Raw genomic sequence first — 20463 nt, forward strand, 5'->3', positions numbered from 1 at the left:
ATTTACATTATAATCACACTCAGAGAAGGATATGTTAACAGTTAACATATCCTGTTTAATGTTAACATATGCCATGTTTAAATGGGTGGTGGCTGATAAGTTTACATCAAAGATATTAACATTAAACTTACGTATCTTAATAGTTAATATGCGTATGTTAACTATTAAGATATCTGTAATTGACACAATTTGAAGGTTAGGCTGATAGTTGAAGACATTTACGTATGTAAATATGAAAATTGAATGTAAAATTAAGAATGAAATTACAAAAAAACTAAATTTAAATAAATTTATGACAACACGAGTACATATTATATTATATTACAATTAGAATAGTATCACAATATAATGTCAAAAAAAAAAGATTACAAGAAGTAGACTGGCGCATCAAAATATTTGGCCGCGTAAAAATACGTATGTTAACTATAAACATACGTATGTTAACAGTTAAGATATCTATGTTTATTGTTAATATATATATCTTAACATTAAACCTTTGTATGTTTAATGTAAACATATTGGTATGTTAACTGTTAACTTATCCTTCTCTGAGTGCATGACAATCCAAGAATCAACTGACACTTGGCCGTTATATAAATTTTATTTGTTTCATTAACCCCGGAATATATTTTAATAATTTATAAAAAAAAAATTTTTTTTCTTGAAACTTTCGTTATGTAAGAAAAAAATGAGTAGCTGTTATACACATATATATATAATTGAATAAAAAATTTTTATAATTATATACATAACAGCGGCTCTTAATATATATTCACATATGTCGAAAGAATAAAAAATAATCAATTTGGGTGACCCAAAGAACAATCGACACTCGGCCGACAAATGGCAAGTCAAGTACACCAATCTTTAATGTGCCAACTCTTGGCTTAATTGTATATTCCCAGTCTTGGCCGCCCAATAATTAACCAAGATTTGGCCGATGAACGGTCGGTTAATGGCTGGCCAGCCTTTAATGAGCCAAGCCTTGGCTTAATCATCTGTTTCGAGTCTTGGCCACCCAATAATTTACCAAGACTTAACCGATAAATGGCTTGATAAGAGCTGGCCACTTCTTCTTCAACCAATGGTCAGCCAAGCATTGGAATACAAGCCTTGGTAAGCAAATAACCAGCCATGAGTCAGCCAAGCCTTGGCCCATGGATGGCGCATGATTGGCTGCCATTATTGGGACAAGACTTGGCCGTGTTGTGAGTCTTGGCAATTCCTACCCGGGGTTCACCGTAAGTTTTTTTGTGAGCTGTATAAATGTCCCCGTAAATTTCCCGTATACAGTGCTTATTGCGTTACTGATTTATGAAGTTACATATGAAACTATAGTACAGATATGAATCAGAACATCGACGTCACATATGATAGCATCCTGCGTTAAATGTCAGCGACTACCACATTGAGTAGGAAAACTTTAATTTTTTCAAATTTTAGAATATTTCATTTAACGACCAGCTATTGTCTTGGAATCGTAAAAAAAGGATGATGCATATTCGAATATTTTTTTGATATATAAGATAATTTTTTTTGTGAAAAATTGATAATGTCAAATTGGCTGTGAAGTTGACTGTCTATTTGAGATATATAGAATGAATGATGATATTATTAAAATGGATGGACTTTTTCCGTTGGCAGACTGAAAAATGAACCTCTACAAAGAAAAAATGAGATGATTTTTTTTTCATGTCAACAATAAAATGTTTCAACCAATCTGTAATAAATCTATATACAACTGGCATTTCTAGAATCTTACTCAAATGAGAATAGAGAGACTGACATTACCAGTAATCTCGGGACAAAAATTGTTAATGTGAAAAACTTGTAGCCTTATTGTTGTATTAACAGAGAATAATTAAAAAATAAAAAGATGTTCAATTGGCTGTTAATAATTATTAAGCGGAAAATATCGTTGAATAAAAAAGTTGATATTCGCATAGTGAGAATAATTTTATTAGGTAATATTAGAAACGAATTGGGAATAGAACATATAAACGAAAACTTATAATCAAAATAAAACGATGAATGTATATGCCAGTTGTAAAAGAAATGTACGAATTTTTTTTAATGAGTATTTGGTGGGTTCTGGAAAATCAAAAATATTGAAATTGAGAAAATTCACGTGAGATCGAATTATAGTAGTAGGATATGCGAGAAAAACGAAGTGGATATGAGAAATCTTCATTTTTATTGTTTGTATATTAATGAAATTCGAATCAAATAGAATGCCTAGCATTTGAACCATAGAAATACTACGATTTACCGCCAGTAGAAAATATCTATAAATATTTTATAGATATAAATTTGATGTAAAGAAAGAGAAAATGTATGAATATAATATTTGCAGTTAGATGGGACCAAGTAGTTGACTTTGTATCTCTATGTGCATATCTAAGCAAAATGTAGTTTTAATTTATCAATTATTTATTATTCAGTTGCATAATACAAATAAATAAATAAAATTTGAAAAAATGATCAATAAATCACACACGGAAATTATTATTATTATTATTATCATTATTATTATTATTATTATTATTATTATTATTATTATTATTATTATTATTATTATTATTATTATTATTATTATTATTATTATTATTATTATTATTATTATTATATCTATATTTATGTATTGTTATAAACAATTTAAAAAGTTATTTGCAGGTTGCTGGTTCAAACTCGATGCGTACAGTTCAAATGTTTATTGAAATAGAAAAATGAATGAATTTAATAGAGTATACACTGCATAATAATATAGTATATATATATAATTCAAAAAATATTCTTTATTACTGAAAGACAAAAAAAAGAGGAGATATAACATTTTTTACCGACTCCGTTTAATCAACCAGGTTGCAGTCTCCCGTTCCCTCCGATCTACCTTGTAACGTGACATTTTTACCAGTTATCTTTTCGGACAGTTTTCCAAGGAATCATAGCATGTTAATGATATTTATTTATATATTTTCACATACGAAAACTCAAAATATCAAATACTCGAAAATCCAAAGTTATTATTATTGTTAAAATCATGTATTTTCTTATTCGCCTCAAAAATACGAAAACGGCTTGTCCTAAAATATTATAATTTCTTATTCCCCTCAAAATTATAAAAAAGGCTTACATTGAAATCATGAGATTTTCAATTCGCCCTAAAACTTGAAAAAGGCATAACACATTCATACACTCAAAACACCAAAATACAGAACAATATCTCAAACTAATCAAACCGACAGAAACCAAGTAGGACTCGAGGTAAACCGTCTAGAGGAAAACCAGGGTCGCTCAGAATGATACCAGAACTGATCGTGGTACAAGGTTCGGATAAAGCTGACAAGAAAATTTATAATTAGTTCAAGTAAATAATTAACACGAAACACAAATTATTTTATACTCAAACCCAAAACTCAATATTTCTTCAAAGAAACGTAACTTAAACTTAATCCAAAATACACAATCGTAAACTCAAAACTCAAAACGGAACAACCTACACGTGATCTTGAAATCTAATAATTAATTAAATAAACGAAGGGACCGCGATTCTAATCATTCAACTAAACTAAATAAATCAAGAAAATTGTCCGTGGCATTGTCTTGTGAGTTTCTACAGACAATGCCTAAAATCAAAATCCAAAATGGCTAACTGAAATATCCACGTGTCTGTATAGTCTCCAGCTAGACACATGAGGTTACTTCAAAATAACGCCGAGTCAAGTGCTGATCAAGAGACGTGTGGATCAACCAACGTCTCACAGCCAAGAGAGTTAGATCAGCTCAACATATTTCGGAGCAGCCCGGGATCTACCTCAGCTGCCCCCACTCAAAGCTATCCCTTCCCACTTTTATCTTGACAAAAAGAAAGAAAAATGATTTGAGATAGTAAAATACTATACTGAAGAATATCAATGTTATCATTCGTTGGATAGTCGAAATCTCCGACTATGAATCCACCTTTAAGGTAGCGAAATATCGCCATAACCCAGGTAGGAAGTGACGACGGGCACAAGCATGGGACAAGCCTGATTACCCGGCTCTCGGGCCTAGTGGTCTTCGATATTGAGCGATATACCGGAGACACGAGTATCTACTCGGTATACCGAGTACCTAACTATTCGGTATTTTTTTCCCCCGATATACCGGTACTCGGTATATTTTTGGCCAATATCGGACGCGAGTACTTTGACCGGTGGCGACCTCAAAGTGAACTTAAATTATTATTATTTTTTTTTTATAATAGCGCCATTTTTAGAGGCTTTACGTTGCCACATATAAAACAACCTTTATTTGCAGTTGACGTTATGGCGTCTATTTTTGCACAACATTGTGACAACCAGTGACAACAACAAATTGACATTTGACAATATTAATTATATTTATTTCATTGAGACCAAACAACTAACTAAAAAATAAATATATGAAATGTTTATGCAATATTAACATTATATTTAACAAGTTTTATATAATATTAATAATTATCAAAGAATTTAAAATTATCTGTTTGACTTGACTATCAATATATGTATTAATTTTATTTTTATTGCATGTATTATAATTATTATTGTTAATAATAATTAATTATTATACGCAAATTTTGTACTGACTGATAAATTATGAAAAAATTAAAGAATGTCTCTCAATATTTTGTTTTATTTAGCAAAAAAATACTAGTTGAATTCTTTAAAAAAAAAAAAAAAACAAAGTACTCGATAGTCGATATACCGGTAGTTTTTTGAGCCGATATACCGAGTACCCGGTATTCCCACGAAACTATTCGATTCATTTTATACCGAGTACTTTTGTTGAATATCGAAGACCACAAGCCTGTGTCAAGTCTGAAATGTTCACGATGTATTTGCTGGTGTCGGACTAGTGTATCGGGCTTGACACAGGCTTGTGTTCCCAGGCTCGACACAGTCTTGTGTTCCCAGGCTTGACACAGTCTTGTGTTCTCAGGCTTGACACCGGCTTGCAAAAAAAATTATAAAAAAATATAAATAAACAATTATTATTAATTTCTTAAGTTGACATTATTATTTTTTACGCGATACAATTTGAATTAACGATAATTATATGAACGAAAATAAACGACGTAACGGGAGATCGATCCTAGGTCACTCACGTGAAACTCCGATGATCTATCAAGTCAACCACCGGGGTATTAATGAAAGAGTCAGTCAAAATTTTTTACATGAATGAATTTATTCGAGAGTCAATTTACAGTCCTTGTAAAAGCCTGGCACGATAGTCAAAACCTAATATTTGTTATTCAAAATTTCTATTTACAATTTATAGATCTAATTAATATAATTTTTTTTTTTTAATTGAATATATGCACAATTCAGGTCCCGTGTGAGGCTTGGTAAAATGGGCTTGACACAAGGCTCGTGTGAGGCCAAGGAAAACAAAAAACACAGGCTTGACACCAGCTTGGACTATTGAGGCCTGTGTGAGGCCGGTTGAAAACAACGGGGTCAGTCTTGTGTCAAGCCTGTGTTAACAAGGCTCGTGTGAGGCCGGAAAAAACAAAAAACACAGGCTTGACACAGGCTTGGACTATTGAGGCCTGTGTGAGGCCGGTTGAAAACAACGGGGACAGTTTTATGTCAAGCCTGTGTTAACAAGGCTCGTGTGAGGCCGGGGAAAACAAAAAACACAGGTTTGACACAGGCTTGGATTATTGAGGCCTGTGTGAGGCCCGTTAAAAACAACGGGGACAGTTTTGTGTCAAGCCTGTGTTAACAAGGCTCGTGTGAGGCCGGAGAAAACAAAAAACACAGGCTTGACACAGGCTCGGACTATTGAGGCCTGTGTGAGGCCGGTTGAAAACAACGGGGACAGTTTTATGTCAAGCCTGTGTTTACAAGGCTTGTGTGAGGCCGGAGAAAACAATGGGCACAAGCTTGTGTCAAGCCTGTGCTCCCAAGGCTTGATACACGACCCTCGCACAAGCCTGGCACAGTTGTTCAAGCCCGAGAACTCCTACCTGGGTGGGAACTTGTCGTACGCGGGAGTGTAATATTGTGAAATAAATTTATTTGAATAAAAATTGAATGCAATTGATATGTTCATGTATGTATATCGATATAAGTCGATACTAGAAAGAAAATTGATTTATGCTTATATGTGTATATGTATGTATCGACTTTCGTGTGAATCACTCCTAACTTTTATGTTTCCCTGTAATAATCTCGCGGATACAGTGACGTTTAGTTAGTTTCTTTAGAATAAATGTGTATGAAATTTCTTTTAATTTTGAGAGGTTATAAAAATGAACAAGATGCAATTTTAATTTATATTTTTTTTTAAATTAATTTAAGAATTTTATTGTATTGCCTTTTCAATGATAATATAAATTAAAATTATTACTAAAAAAAAAAATATATAAAAACTTTGACACCTATGTACGATAAATAAATACGTGTCAAATTGGAGTTATCTCGGGAATTGTATCAGAGAACTAAAAGAGTGGCGCTTGCAGATAGCATCATATATTTAATACTACTATATTGCACATGGGGCTCGATTTTGCTGGTTCCTCAAACGGCGCAGACAATCTCTCTGTCGCAGTCCTTGGGAGATTTAAGCAATAACAAGAGTGGGGATTCGGCAGAACTCGGAATAGCTCAACACATATACAGGTTTCCTCATACGTGAGATTAGCTGTGAATAAATAAACAATAGTCTGACCGAATTCATTTTTATTAATTACGTTTATTTATCAATATTTTAAAAGAATATTTTAAAAAAAAGGAAACATGTTAATAGTAATATTATATGCATCATATATTTAAACACAGAAATAATACGCACACAAATTCATTGCGCATGCATGTAAGCCGAGTTCTGCCGAATCCCCACTCTTGTCATTGCCTAAATCTTCCAAGGACTGCGACAGAGAGATTGTCTGCACCGTTTGAGGAACCAGCGTTCTACTTATGGGAAAGCATAGGCGATGCGCAATATAGTTGTATTAAATATATGGATAGCATACATACATACTATATACACGTATTATACATGTGGAATGTATATATGACATATTACATGTACAATACGTCTATATAACATGCATGAGCGCGCTACTCCTTTACTTTATGGTGCTCTGATACAATCTTGGATATTTTATTGTATTTCATTCTTTTTCTTGAAGTAAAAACGACACGTACATATTAAAAACCAACAAATAGTATTGGGAAAGTAGGAAAAAGAGTAAAAAGATGTTTCAATAAAATGTTTAGTTTTTTTTTCTTTTATCCATTGGAATAAAAATATAATTTCAAGTATATTGAAAATATATATTCATTTATATATATTGTTACGTCTTGGTATATTAATAATTAATAATCAATAATAAATAATAAATTAACAAATTCAATAGATGTCGAGCAAGCAATAAAATTTTTCTTTTTTTATTTTTATTTTCACATGGAATTAAATTCAAATTTTGCATTTTTATAAAACAATTTAATTTTTTCTTTTTTTATATAAATTTTGGTAAGCAGTTTTCAAAGTCACCTCTGCAACGCGAGATGCCACATCCGTTGAAGTTGCTAAATTATTATTTATTAAATGTTTAAACAATTACAATATGCTGACTACTATGGGAACCATTGTATTTCATTGGTTCAACTATGGTACCACTTTTCATCCCTACCTAATAATTAAATTTTTATGGGAATAATTTTATTTTTAATATTAAGGAGCGTCACTCTTGCGACAACTTTCGTTCTATTCAAATCATTGAAACTAAATTAAAAATTAAAAATTAAAATTAAATCAATTACATCTGATAAAAATTAAATAAAATCAATTGAACTTTTACGTTTTAAATAAATAACATTTTTCGAGTGAATTTAAACTAATTAATTCTTGTGATAAATTATTATTTCCTGTGTTATTTAACCTTCCCTAATCCTATATAAAAATTATTGACTGTGACATTTCTCCGGGGTGTTGTTTTCTGTGCTTCGAGTTTATTTTACCGTTTGGACTATTCGAGACTACAAACATCAACAGGCGACCATCCAGATTGACACGCTCTCAACAATTGTTTCGGATTAGTCTTACATCAAGGTACATCTACAATCATACACATTCCCTCCTAACCCGTTACCCTGTAGGGAATAACAAAATAAGAGGATTTTTAATTTTAACGTGAAATACCAAGTTGATTTATTTTAATTATTCTATGATTATTTGGTTATTTAATTTTGATTTTACATATTCTTTCTTTTTCTTGTTATTTCATAGTTAAATTTTAATTTTTCAACTTGGTACGTAACAATATTTAATTTTTTTTCTCAGAAACTATTCAAGGCCGAAAAAAAAACCAAATATGCCATTATAGAGCTTCATGAGGCCTTTCACTTAAGCTTAGTTTGATGTCTCTATCTTCATTATTCCGAAAGTTATAACGGTTTTAAACAAATTTGAAAAAATTAAAAATCGAATAACTTGACCAAAAATGAGAATAAAGACTTCGTATTAGGCTCAGTTATTGCGTCTCAAAAAACTCTATCGCCCGCATTGTCGGTTTTTTCCTCTATCTTCAATATTTTTTGAACAAAAAAAAAAATAATCACATATTTAATTTTTTTTCTCAGAAACTATTCAAGGCCGAAAAAAAAGCCAAATATCCCATAATGAAGCTCCGTGAGGCCTTTCATTTGAGCCTAGTATGTCGTATCCACCTTCATTATCCCGAAAGTTATAATGGATTTTAACAAATTAAAAAAAATTAGATATTAAATAACTTGACCAAAAATTAGAATCAAGACTTCGTATTAGGCTCATATTTTGCGTCTCAGAAAACTTTATCGCCTGCCTTGTGGGTTTTTTTTTGCTATCTCCAATATTTTTTGAGAAAAAAAAACAATAAACATGAAAATTTTCTTTTGAATAATGTTATTATTAATAAACCGTAAAATTTTGTAAAAAACCATAATTTCATTATATCCGAGGAATTAAGACACCCATGGCCCTAGCCGGAGTATTGAAAATTTTAATTTTCAACGGCTAACGCGGGCCACACGTCCCAACAAACATTACCAGATCTTTTTCTGTAATGTATTATGCTGCCGTACTTTATCCCTACGTTTGCCGTATTTACTTCGTACGCCATACTTTGTTTAAACTTATTCCGTATCGAAATATTAGATATTAGAAAAATATTAGATGTAAAATAGCGATTTACAAAATGATTTCTCATAATATCTGTAGACAATTAAAAAAAGCATAGCCTGCTGTATTTGATCTGGACGTACTCTATACATCTGCCGTACTTTATCCGTATGTATACCTTACTTTATCCATACTTATTCCGTACCTTATCCGTACGTATGCCGTACTTAATCCGTACTTATGCCATACTTTGTTTATCCGTATTTCGTACATAACCGGATTCCGCACCTAAACATATTCCGTACTTGAACGTATTCCGTACTTAGAAAGAATGAATTTATAAGCTAAAAAAGCTACTTTCCAGAACTATAGATATTGATTTATTTATTGTAATTTTTTTCTCATTCAAAATTTCAACTTCTATGAAAGTTGCCGCTTGTGTAGCTCATTAGAAAATTTCCGGTCTGCCATATTTTATCTGGACGAACTCCATACATTTTTATCCGTACGTATGCCGTACTTAAAAGATATCCATTTAAAAACTAACAACCATTCATCGGAACAATAGATATTTGATTTTCTTCCAGTGTATTATGCTGCCGTAATTATTCCGTAGGTATGTGGTACTTTATCAGTACGCATGAAAAAACTGAAACTTAAAAAAAATAAACGTTAAATTTCAAAACCAAGAATTCTGCTTATCAAAATATTAGATTTTACAAAAAAATTCCGCATAATATCTGTAGACAATTGAAAAAAAAAAATTGTGTGTGTGTTATTGTACGCACAGGGAAGTGAAGCTTCTTCAGTAATTTCAACAGACAGTGATTGAAGAATTCCTTGTTGCATTATTATATTTTAAACTAGCAATCTTTTTTGGTTTCCTTAATTCCTTTCGAGTCAACTAATTCGTTTATTCATTCTTTATTAATTATGAATCTCAAAAAATATCTGGAAAACTATTTCGATTTTTGCATCGTAACCAGGGTAAATAAAAAAACAATCGGCTAAAAAAAATTAGAATTTTTTTATTAACTTCAATCAAACTATTGACGTAAAAACATTTCGAAAAATATCTGGAAAAAAGTTTAATTAATACATTATAAATGAAACAGCATAATATTCTTTTATAAATATTTATATTAATAAAACACAATTATAGTAATAGACCAATTTTTTTTTTTTTAATTGAACACAACCTGTTTTTTCATTAACATAACTTGGAAATATAATATTAAATGGAGAATAACCACAAAAAACTAATAATTTGAATTAATTCTAATATTAAATTGTCATTGTTTTTATTGTTGTTGTTTATGATAATGAAATGAATGATAAATAATTTCGACATCAGACTCGAAAGAATCATACAAATCATGGTTTTGCTGTTGTTATTGTTCTTGTCGTTGTTGATGAAAAGTATCATAAATTATGTTAACATCGGAATCATCGTCTATAATGGGTCATATAAATCATGTTATTGTCGTCGTCGTCGTTGCTGTTGTTGTTGTTATTGCTGATGCTGTTGTTGCTGTTTTTGTTCTTCAACTGATAATGAAAATCAAAAATATTATAAAATTTGTTATTATTTGTTATTAATTTGTTGTCATTAAAAAAAAAAAAAATTACCATTTGAGAAATATTGCTATAATCTTTGATGAATATTTGAAGAATATTGTGTCCTCTCAGTCACTTGAGGATCATCAAGATTTTTATCAGGATGAAAATGCTTGATATTTCCCCTATACATATATCATTTTCAGATACATCAAGCTTCCAACGTTGTTAAACAATGCTCTTATATCGTTTCTAAAATCATAATGTGACATGTTGGAGCCTGAAAAATATAAATAAATATAATACAAATTTTGATGGAAAACATTAATTTTTTTCCATTTGGTTTTTCAATGACTGCTAGAACAACTAAACAATAACAGGAGCAATACTAATCATATAACTGTAAAATAAATCATGGTTCATAACAAATAGTTCACGTATGTATACACCAGACAAATTTGATTGATTTCAAACACTACTTCTGTTCTGGATGAAACAGTTGTTTCAAACATATGGACACTCTAATTGTAACAACTTGGTGAATGATCAATACTTGTATCAATAACTTTATTTGGTAATTTTAAAAGTACTTCAAGTTCAAGTGCTGAACAACCAGCTTTTAAAAGTACACGTGCAGTTGGAAAATCTACCAGTATTAATTGTTTATCTCGTTGTCCTTTCTTTCAGTACCATAACTAAAACCAGATAGTACAACAGATGACATCGTTTTTTTCTATATTCAGTATATTGTCAGCAACTCAATGATACATTGGTGTTCGTATATTTTCACGTGTTTTCTAATTCATCCATTGCTTCAACTAATACACGTGCATCTTTATTATGTGAATAATCAAAACTAGCTTGTCCAAGATATAAATGCATTTTTTGATTTGACGTTGGTAATGCTTCAAGATCATATGCTTTCATACGATTTAATTTAGGTTGAAATGCACAGCCTGGTTCTAAATGACGATATATTTTATCCTCAATAAAACCATTTTTTCGACGAAATGTAAAGAATTTTCGAAATTGACGTTTTTGTAATGCAGTGAATGTAACACGTCTAATACTACGTAATATTAGCTCATCTTTATTTTGTGAACACTTTCTTTCATAAAGTGTTAATAATTTATGTTTGCGCCAGGATGTGGACTGTATAAAGGGATGAAATAAATGTGACAGGAAGTGATGAACTTGTGGTTAAATAATAGCGTTTATTTAATAGGGAAAAATATATACAAAAGGGTGATATTACTCAATAAATATACTCTGCAAAAGGTTGTATACCTTTTGCCCAACGTGAAAATAACTCAAAAGTAATTATACTTGGTGTGTATCACCAGGTATAAATTGGATGAAAAATAATGTGGTGTGTAATGTAGAATAACCAAAACGCAAGTGACTCCAGAACGCTGCTTGGAGACTTGCTTGATGTTGAACTCGAAGTTGGCCGGAGATCCTCGATGATGAACGAGAGACTCGAATAGTTACGACAACGTACGGTGTAAGCCGAGCGTTGTTGTGACGACATGAGAGTTTCTCTAGTGTGCGCTGATTGGACAGGGAATAACAGAGATGCGCAGTGGTTACTGGTCATCTCTGTGACGACACACATTAGAGGAGCTCGCGTGAACATTCTCCCGCGTGAAATTAATTGTCAACCTCATCTGCGACCTCAATTGGCAAAACACATAACTTAGCCACTGGCCTCTGATACTCAGCAGTTTGTGTTTTCACAGTGACTGCCCTGACTAATCCGTCAGCTCCAGGAAACACTTCAGTTACTCGTGCCAATGCCCATTTACCGGGTGGCAATCTCTCATCAATGACCAAAGCCATTGTACCCACTTTAATGCATGGAGATGTCTTTAACCACTTTGACCTGACTAAGTACTTTTGCAAGTACTCCTTCGACCACCTGTCCCAAAATGACTCCATAAACTTCCTCAACAATCGCCACTTGTTGAGTCTATTGTCAGGAACATCCAACACTGATGGCTCAGGCACAGCATTAAGTGGTTCCCCAATGAGAAAGTGACCAGGTGTCAATGCCTGGAGGTCATCAGGATCCTCAGACATTGGACACAATGGCCTAGAGTGGAGTAGACACTCAACTTGTGTCAGAAAGGTACTGAAGTGCTCGTAGGTGAGTTTATGATCACCTATGACTCTTTTGATGTGATGTTTAGCTGACTTTACAACTGATTCCCATTTACCACCAAAATGTGGTGATCCAGGTGGAATAAAACTCCAATCTGTACCATCTTTTGCTAGAAGACTGGCCAGATTTTTTACTTCTTTTGAGGATGCCTTAAACATGCGTTTTAACTCCGCATCTGCACCCACAAAATTAGTGCCACAGTCACTGAACAATTTCTCACATCGTCCACGACGACTGACAAATCGCTTAAATGCTGCTAAAAAACCCTCAGTTGTATAGTCAGTTGCTAAATCGAGATGAACGGCTGACGACGCCATACACACAAACACAACCAGGTAGGCCTTGTATGACCTGTTGCATTTACCTGACCATGTTTTCAGTTCAAACGGACCAGCATAATCAACTCCTGTATGGAGAAATGGCCTTGATTTCAATACTCTTGATGCTGGTAGTTGACCCATTAACTGTTGTGCAGCTTCAGCTCGATGTCTCACACAAACAACACATTTATTAATGAAACTTCTGACTGGTAAACGTCCTCCAACAATCCAATATTGTTGCCTCAAGGTGGCCAACATAAGTTGTGCACCACCATGCAAAGTATTTGCATGACACTCATGTAATACCAGCTCAGTAAGTTTCGACTCTTTTGGCAGTATCAACGGATATTTTTCTTCACTTGTCATGAGAGATTTACTCAGTCTGCCACCGACTCTCAAAGCACCATCTCTATCAAGGAATGGTGTCAATTTTATCAAAGAACTAGACTTTGACAAGGTTTCACCCTTTGATAATTGTTTAATCTCTTCATGAAAATATAACCGTTGATTATTTACTACCAAGCCCAGCAATGCATTCTGACGTTCTTCAGATGTAATCCAAGAAGATTTATTTACAGGGTATTTCAACGAGAAACTCTGATAAAATCTTCTCCACAAAGCTGCTGCTGTAACAGCTTTGACCAATGACGAGAAGTTGTCCAAAAATTCTTCACGTCTGGTTGACGTCACATTGCAAATTAATGGCTTTTCTTCAACCTGAGTCATGTCTATCTCTGGGTTACTCAACACAGGCCATGAATCTTGACTTTTGATAATCCAGGCTGGACCCTGCCACCACAACGTGTCTGTATGCAGTTGTGATGATGATGTACCACGTGATACGATATCAGCTGGATTATCCTCACCTGGCACATGATGCCAGGTTGCCTGTGTGAGTGTATTTTTTATAAATACTACTCTGTTATGGACAAAGGTTTTCCAGCGACTCGCGTCGCCTTTGATCCAATAATAAGTGATGGATGAGTCAGTCCACAAGTGTATCTTTGCTGACTGACAACCCAAACTCTGTTGAATATCTCTCACCAATTTCACCAACAGCACTGCGGCTGACAGCTCCAATCTCGGTGTCGAAACTTTTACTCTAGTTTTATTGGAGCTGTTGGATTCGGCCTTAATAGGTGCTAGCTTCGATTTTGATGCTATTATATTACTCTTGGCTACACCAAGAGTATCAATAGACACCAAGTACACTACAGCCCCAATTGCTGCATCAGAAGCGTCACCAAATCCATGAATCTCAATGGATGAAACTGTTGGTGTGAGATTCAACCATCTCGGTATTTTTATCTCAGATAGATGACTCAGTTGAGAGACAAAGTCTCTCCATGGACCCAATAAATTTTCAGGAATTGGCTCATCCCAGTCAAGCTGAATCTTCCATAAAGATTGCATAAATAATTTACCCTTAACTATGACTGGTGATATCCAACCAAGTGGATCGAATAGTTGAGCCACTTGTGCTAAGACGACTCTCTTAGTGATTGCTTTAGGTTCTTTATATACTATTGGAATATAACTAAAACAATCAGCTGTTGTATCCCAATTGAGACCAAGTGTCCTGAAAACTTGATTACTATCACTCGAGGTGGATGATTTCTCATGAAATTCTACTGGAATTTTACTCAATAACTCACTCGAGTTACTTATCCATTTCCTCAGCTCGAAGCCACCTGAGTGAAGCATTTGTTGTATTTGTACCACCTTGTCAACCCCTTGTTGTATATTATCAGCACCAACATATATGTCATCCATATATGACCCTTGTGAAATAGCTGATTTAACCAACGGGAACCTATCTCCCTCTTCCAGTTCAAGTTGCTTCAAAGTAGCCAAAGCCAAAAATGGTGCTGGTTTGGTACCATATGTTACGGTTGTTAATTCGTACTCTTGAACTGGTGAGTCGAGTGTATGTCTCCAAAGAATTCTTTGATACTTTTGATCATCAGGATGGATGATGATCTGTCTGAACATTTGTCGTATGTCACACGAAAAAACATACTGATATGCTCTCCATTGTGTGAGTACAGACACCAAAGAATTCAATAACTTGGGACCCTCGTACAAGTTGTCGTTTAAAGATTCACCAGTATTTGTCTTTTGTGAACCGTTAAATACAACTCTCAACTTTGTTGATGTACTCGACTCTTTGATGACACTATGATGTGGTAGGTAATAGCATCTAGAATGGTCTTCAACAGGTGATGCTTTGACCATGTGACCTTGTGACTCGTACTCATTCATGAAGTCACAATATGCCTGTTGAAGAGCTGGATTTTTAGCCATTCTCTTCTCTTGGTTGTGCAACATTCTCAAGGCTAACTCATACGAGTTACCAAAGTTGTCTACACACCTTTTAAACTGGTACCTTACCACAAAACGACCGTGTGCATCTCTCTCATAGGTTGAAATAAAATATTTCATACAGACGTCATCTGTAAGGTCTGATGACTCTGATGACTCAAACTGCTCTTCTTGCAGCCAAAACTTCTTGACAAGTTGGTACAACTCTTCTTCTCTCTGACATTTGATGCCCTGGTGGTAATGCTTTGATGTCATGAGAGAAATATCTCTACCAAAGCTCGGTGTGTTACCAGATAACACCCAACCCAGCTCTGTACTCTGAGCTGTTGGATGGTCTTCTCTATCTCTCAAGACGCCTTCCTTTAATACTGTGCTGTATACATCAGCACCAAGGATGGCGTCAATTGGCGCTGGCAAATAAAACTCGGGATCAGCCAGCTTCAGATGTTGAATCTGAGGCCAATTTTGTAATTGCTGCCTCTTAATGGCTGCCGATGGTAACAACCCAGTGAGCCTTGGCATAATTAAAGCTGAAACAGCTCGGCGATATGGTGAAACCCTGGAGATCACCGTGATTATAATTTCTCCCCTAGCTTGCATGGAATTTTGGCCAATGCCAACCACTGCAAGGCATGCTGACGATCTGTTGAGTCCCAGACGGTTTGCTAATTCCTCAGTAACCAGTGACGTCTCAGACCCTTGATCCAGCAATGCTCGGATAGTGACAACCCTACCCCAGCGATCAAGAGAGTCCACTAATGCTGTTGTCAGCAGTACTGGATGCCGAGGTGTGAGCCTCTCTACTAGGACTCGTACTTGATCTTCTCCCTGTTGAAAAATTGTCAAATGTAGTTTCCTGTTTAAACCCATTGACCTAATTTAACAACGATGAAATTAAAAGGAACACAAGCAAATGTTGAAACATATATGTACACCATGAAAACATAAGAATGTAACAACAATTTCAGTACTCTTGGCCTTCGAGTACTCCTCCATGACACGAATGCACCGATGAAACAAATATAACCCTGTGCCGATGTACAACAAGACAAGAAGAAAAAAGAAGAAAAGGAAAAGAGCATTGACCACACCCCTTCAGTCAGCTCGAGATAAAACAGCTGTAAGCATCATAAAATTCCAAAACATACACCCATATACACATGCATGCCCGGCCTACACATGATATATATATATATGTCCATGCCATGACAAGTCAATGTCACATGAACACATATATATATATGCATACGCACTCAATGCAGTGCACCCATGTATATATATGCATATACATTTACTCAATAAAAAAAACTACGTCTAGTTTGATGCAGATGGAGATGAAAGGAGAAGTGGAAACGTGATAATATCAAGTACATTTAATTTATATTTTTTTTATTAAACAACAACATGTTTAGTTTTGTTGTTTTTTTTAATCAAGTGTGTGTCAATATATGTGTAAAAAAAAGAAAAATAAATGATGAATATTGACCACATGAACAAGTAATATTTTTGCAAAATATAATGTAGAAAAAAAAAAAAAAAAAACAATGTTAAATTAAATATTTAACTGATAAATTATTGGCTCGAATTTTATTATGTAGAAAAAGAATAATAATAACGTATCAAAAATGGTTTTAAATATATACATATGTAATGACTTTAAGTTTGATAATAATACATGATTTTACGTGTATATAAAAAAATGATTTTAATTAGAAGAAAAAAAAAAAAAAAAATACTGAATATATCAAAGATAGCAAGTGTAGAGAATGTTGTACAAAATTACAAAGTCATTGTTGCTCTGGTGATTTGTGTCTTTTTTTGTTCAGGCACAAAAAAACGATGAACTATTGCCTCGAGACCATCTCGAGACAGTAGAGGCTCTAATAACAATGCCAACTGTTGGCTCAATCAACAACAGCAAAAAAAACCCAAATATTTATGTTGTTTTTACTTTTTTTTCCGCTGCTGCTGATGTCGATGTTGGTGCTGGAGCTGTAGTTGGCTTTGATGTTGATGATGGTGTTGGCTCTGTGGCCCTCTTGGACCTGCTCTTGTAGCACAACATGGTGTGGTGCCTCTGCCCAGGACATCTCCTGCACGTCTGTGATATCTTGCAGTGTGCAACTGCATGAGAGCCCAGGCAGTTGAAACAGATGAATTTTGCCCTTTTTGTTTTAACAAATTCATCTCTGGCGACAGGTGACATGTCAATGAATTTTTGCACCTCACCAAGTTGTGTGAGTTGCTCTTGCATAGTTCACAATAGTATGTGTTAGCTGATGGTGATGCTGTTGCACCATGATGAGTTCGCAATGAACTCTGTGGACTCGGAGATGTATTTAACTGCTCCACCAACTCCAAGGCTCTTTCCTGAGAAGTCAGATAGCTTCGAAACTCCAACCAGGATGGAGGTTCAGTGGTGTTTGCTATCTTCTTCTCCCAGGAGGCTGCCAAGGAGTTGTGCAATAACCTGCTAACTCTATATACAATAATGTCGTCCCAATAATCAACAGGACGACCCAATTTGCGTAGTGCCGCTGATGAATGGTCTACACGAGAGATTATTCGTGACAACTCTTGAGCACATGGTGCTGACATCTTTAAGTGGTCAAACATATTTGACAACTCTGCTGTTACCAACCTCCTTGGATTACCATAATCTCTCTTTAGTTTCTCCCAGGCTAAGGAGAAGTTGTCACCAGTAACTGAGATGCCACTGATCTTCTCCTTAGTCCTCTCATCCAGTGCCGATAGCAAATGCCTGAATTTGGAAATGTCTGATAAACCAGGTCTTTGTATTACGACCTGATCAAACATGTCCGCGAAGCCTAACCACGTAGTGTAATCACCATCAAAAGTTGGTACATCAAGTGGTGGTAGTTCATTGATGTTTTGAACTACTGCGGCACTGGGTGGTGGTCTTAAGAGAGACAATTTGTCTTTGAGCAGAGCTGAGGTCTCAAAATAGCCCTCTTCCACCGTGAGGAATTTGTTATTTAACCAGTAAGACCTGGCAGATTGCTCAGCTTCACGATGCTCTCTTGGGAGGTGTAACAGCTGCTGTTGAATCAGTTTATGGGCGTCGCTGTACTGCTGATAAATTCGGTCAGTCTCGGAGTCTCTGACCGACAGCTCACTGGCTGAGAAGACCTTCTTCTCCTTGACGCCATTAATCACCCAGTTGTAAATACGAATCAAACGCTCACTCAAGATCTGCTGGGAAACGTAGGCGTCACTGAGGCAGTTTCTTATAGCGGTTGCCCGTTGATTAGCCAGAAGTTCCTCCGGCGACAAAGCTGCCTTCAATAGAGGTGATTTCACGTCACCAGTGTCGTCCTTAGATGACCCTGGTTGACCTTCTGGATCTTGCTGCGCCATAACCTTAAATATATTGAAAAAAAATTACTCATTTGTTACTATACATTATTTTACAGTAACCCTTAATTTTTGACCAATATATTACTACATCCCAACCACTCATACTCTTATCATTCAGGATCACACAGAACAAATGACAAAAATAGTTGGATGTTGGATATTTAACTGGATGACATGGGTTGCATTTTTAACACACATCGTGAGCATCACGTTTAACCTCGAAAAAGACTAGACAAAACGACCGTGTGGAAGAAAAAAAAATAACTATACTTTTCCCTCTCTCTCATTCTCTCACACTCTCTCTTTTTTTTTTTTTTTTCCAAGCAGCATGATTAATATTTTTTTTTTTCTCAAGTTTTGACCATGCGGTCTCGCTAAGCTAAAACCACACCGGAAGTTGTCGCGTGGAGAATGAAAAAAAATCTCTCGATTATAAAAAATGATATCTATCCACCCTGGATACTTGTTCCTTTTTTTAGCAACAAGATAAGATATCATTTCATCACCACCTCGTGGTGATGTGCTTTTTTTTTTTTTCATTCCCCATGAGGTCACTCAACACTCTTAAATTTTACCTCGTGATGCTCCGATTTACACTCACAATAACTCAAAAATTACACACTCAATTTTCACTTGTTTTATATCACCATTTTGGGAACACATTGAATTTAATTTTGCTCGAGAAGGACCAAATGTTTGCGCCAGGATGTGGACTGTATAAAGGGATGAAATAAATGTGACAGGAAATGATGAACTTGTGGTTAAATAATAGCGTGTATTTAATAGGGAAAAACATATACGAAAAGGGTGATATTACTCAATAAATATACTCTGCAAAAGGTTGTATACCTTTGGCCCAACGTGAAAATAACTCAAAATTAATTATACTTGGTGTGTATCACCAGGTATAAATTGGATGAAAAATAATGTGGTGTGTAATGTAGAATAACCAAAACGCAAGTGACTCCAGAACGCTGCTTGGAGACTTGCTTGATGTTGAACTCGAAGTTGGCCGGAGATCCTCGATGATGAACGAGAGACTCGAATAGTTACGACAACGTACGGTGTAAGCCGAGCGTTGTTGTGACGACATGAGAGTTTCTCTAGTGTGCGCTGATTGGACAGGGAATAACAGAGATGCGCAGTGGTTACTGGTCATCTCTGTGACGACACACATTAGAGGAGCTCGCGTGAACAATTTACGTATTTTTTTTAACTGATATTGGTATACTACTAGGTATTGTTAATATAACTTTTTGTAGCTCAAGAAGTGGTAAACTCAGATCACGAAATGAACCCATAAGTTTTTCAATCAATTCACGTAATCTTGGCGATCAATATGGATCTGATAGACAATAACCAGCTGATGTATTTTTCTAATGCACGATATTTTTGATGTAAAGCATTTAGTTTTTTTGGTATTGCTAATGATATTGGTGATGAAAATGGTCCAGTATATTCTTGTGTTTGTGTACATTGTTTTCTCATCATATTTAACTTATTGATTAATTTTTTTTTGATGATTTCAAATTATCTCTCATTAATTGTGATGAATAATTATTTTTAATTGAATCTATAATGTTTCAATTGAAATAG

The 20463-nt window shown here is 34.6% G+C and overlaps 1 protein-coding gene across 1 annotated transcript in view; it reads right to left on the reverse strand.

Annotated features, from left to right (window-relative positions):
- Window positions 1–15471, reverse strand: part of LOC122859876 — a 45323-nt gene extending 29852 nt beyond the window's left edge. Inside the window, exons 1-3 of the mRNA XM_044163559.1 lie at window positions 14269–15471; window positions 12349–14055; window positions 11477–11838 (exon numbers count right to left, since the gene is read on the reverse strand). Coding sequence (XP_044019494.1) covers window positions 11477–11838; window positions 12349–14055; window positions 14269–15471 — 3272 coding nt within the window. The remainder of the gene's footprint in view (window positions 1–11476; window positions 11839–12348; window positions 14056–14268) is intronic.
- Between the last annotated feature and the right edge of the window lie 4992 nt (window positions 15472–20463).

The sequence above is a fragment of the Aphidius gifuensis genome, linkage group LG6 (assembly GCF_014905175.1).
Source record: "Aphidius gifuensis isolate YNYX2018 linkage group LG6, ASM1490517v1, whole genome shotgun sequence".
NCBI classification, from domain to species: domain Eukaryota; kingdom Metazoa; phylum Arthropoda; class Insecta; order Hymenoptera; family Braconidae; genus Aphidius; species Aphidius gifuensis.